This window comes from Anarrhichthys ocellatus, unplaced genomic scaffold, assembly GCF_004355925.1.
Source record: "Anarrhichthys ocellatus isolate YVR2014 unplaced genomic scaffold, GSC_Weel_1.0 scaffold10281, whole genome shotgun sequence".
Classification (NCBI taxonomy): domain Eukaryota; kingdom Metazoa; phylum Chordata; class Actinopteri; order Perciformes; family Anarhichadidae; genus Anarrhichthys; species Anarrhichthys ocellatus.
Genome location: NW_022290255.1, coordinates 1 through 1,125, shown reverse-complemented (window position 1 = coordinate 1,125; position 1,125 = coordinate 1). Strand labels below are relative to the sequence as shown.

The following is a 1,125-nucleotide window of genomic DNA, read 5'->3' as shown; positions in this document are numbered from 1 at the left end:
CCCAAAGACGCCTATGTGGGAGCCTGTGTTGTGCCAAAGGTGGAGGTGGCGGTCCAAGCCCGCAGTAATGACCTTCGTACAACTATGGTCGCACTGAACACTCACCACCTCTGTAAGGTGACATTGCCAGGAGCCCAATAGAGGAGGTTGAGCCAATGACACGTGCCACCCATTTCTATCCTCAAATGGCTCTTCCTTTGCCTGTTTTCTGAACCCAAAACTTGCAATGTCCCACTGACAAAACTTGCCAGTACTATCCCAAGTCATTAATATCTGTTCTTCGAGGTCAGTCAACATGGTGTTAATGACGGCACCTTCCTTATCTACTGCCCTGAACTTTCCTATCAAACCTCCATTGATGCTCACAGACCAGGCACATATGTAGCCATCTGAAGAAGTCAGCAGTGTGGCTGTGTCATTTTTGACCTTCCTTTTCTTCAGACACACAACAAGATTGTCTTTCTTGTTTTCAGTCTGAGATTTTTGGGGATTATTTTCATCAGGTCGACTCCCTGTCAGTCTTCTGTCTACCCTGAATGTTCGAGGGCTCTTACTGTCATTCATCCAGCAGAGAGCCTTGCCTTGGTCAGTATCCCAGATAACAATATTTCCATTGCTGGAGGCAGTAATCAGTGTTCCTTCATGAACACCCATTGAGGAAATGTCCTTTAAATAATGGTGGCTAAAACAGCTGTAGTTGCCCTCCATATCCAGGTCATAAATGATGTTGGAGTTCATTCCCGACACATACACCCTATTTTTCGAGCAGACAATACCTGTCACCTTCTTTGGCAAGGTAACGGGAAGAACGGAAAGTAATGCTCCGCTGTTAAAGTTCCAGAATTTCAATTTCCTATCCTGAGAAACTGTGATTAGTTTGCGCTGCGTTTCATCAAATGCAATGGTAGTGTGCCCCACATGCTTATCTGGAGTTACCTTGAACTTTGAGGTGACCTGTCCTGTTGAGACTTCCCACACGGTCACCACACCATCCTGGCAAACAGAGACGACCTGTTTGTAAAGTATGTTATAGAGAGCACAGCACAGGGGCTTGTCATGGGATGTTATTGCATTTTGAAAAACATCTGTTCCTCTTCCAAGATAGGATCCTATTTTGGTGTTAGC

General features: G+C 45.4%; 1 protein-coding gene across 1 annotated transcript; it reads right to left on the bottom strand.

The window, feature by feature from the left end:
- Positions 1-6: 6 nt before the first annotated feature.
- On the bottom strand, positions 7-1,122 carry LOC116380976 (WD repeat-containing protein on Y chromosome-like; the record flags this gene model as incomplete). Its single annotated transcript, XM_031842778.1, has 1 exon — positions 7-1,122. A coding segment is annotated over one exon (1,116 nt), but the record flags the coding sequence as incomplete, so codon positions are not given.
- Positions 1,123-1,125: the final 3 nt, after the last annotated feature.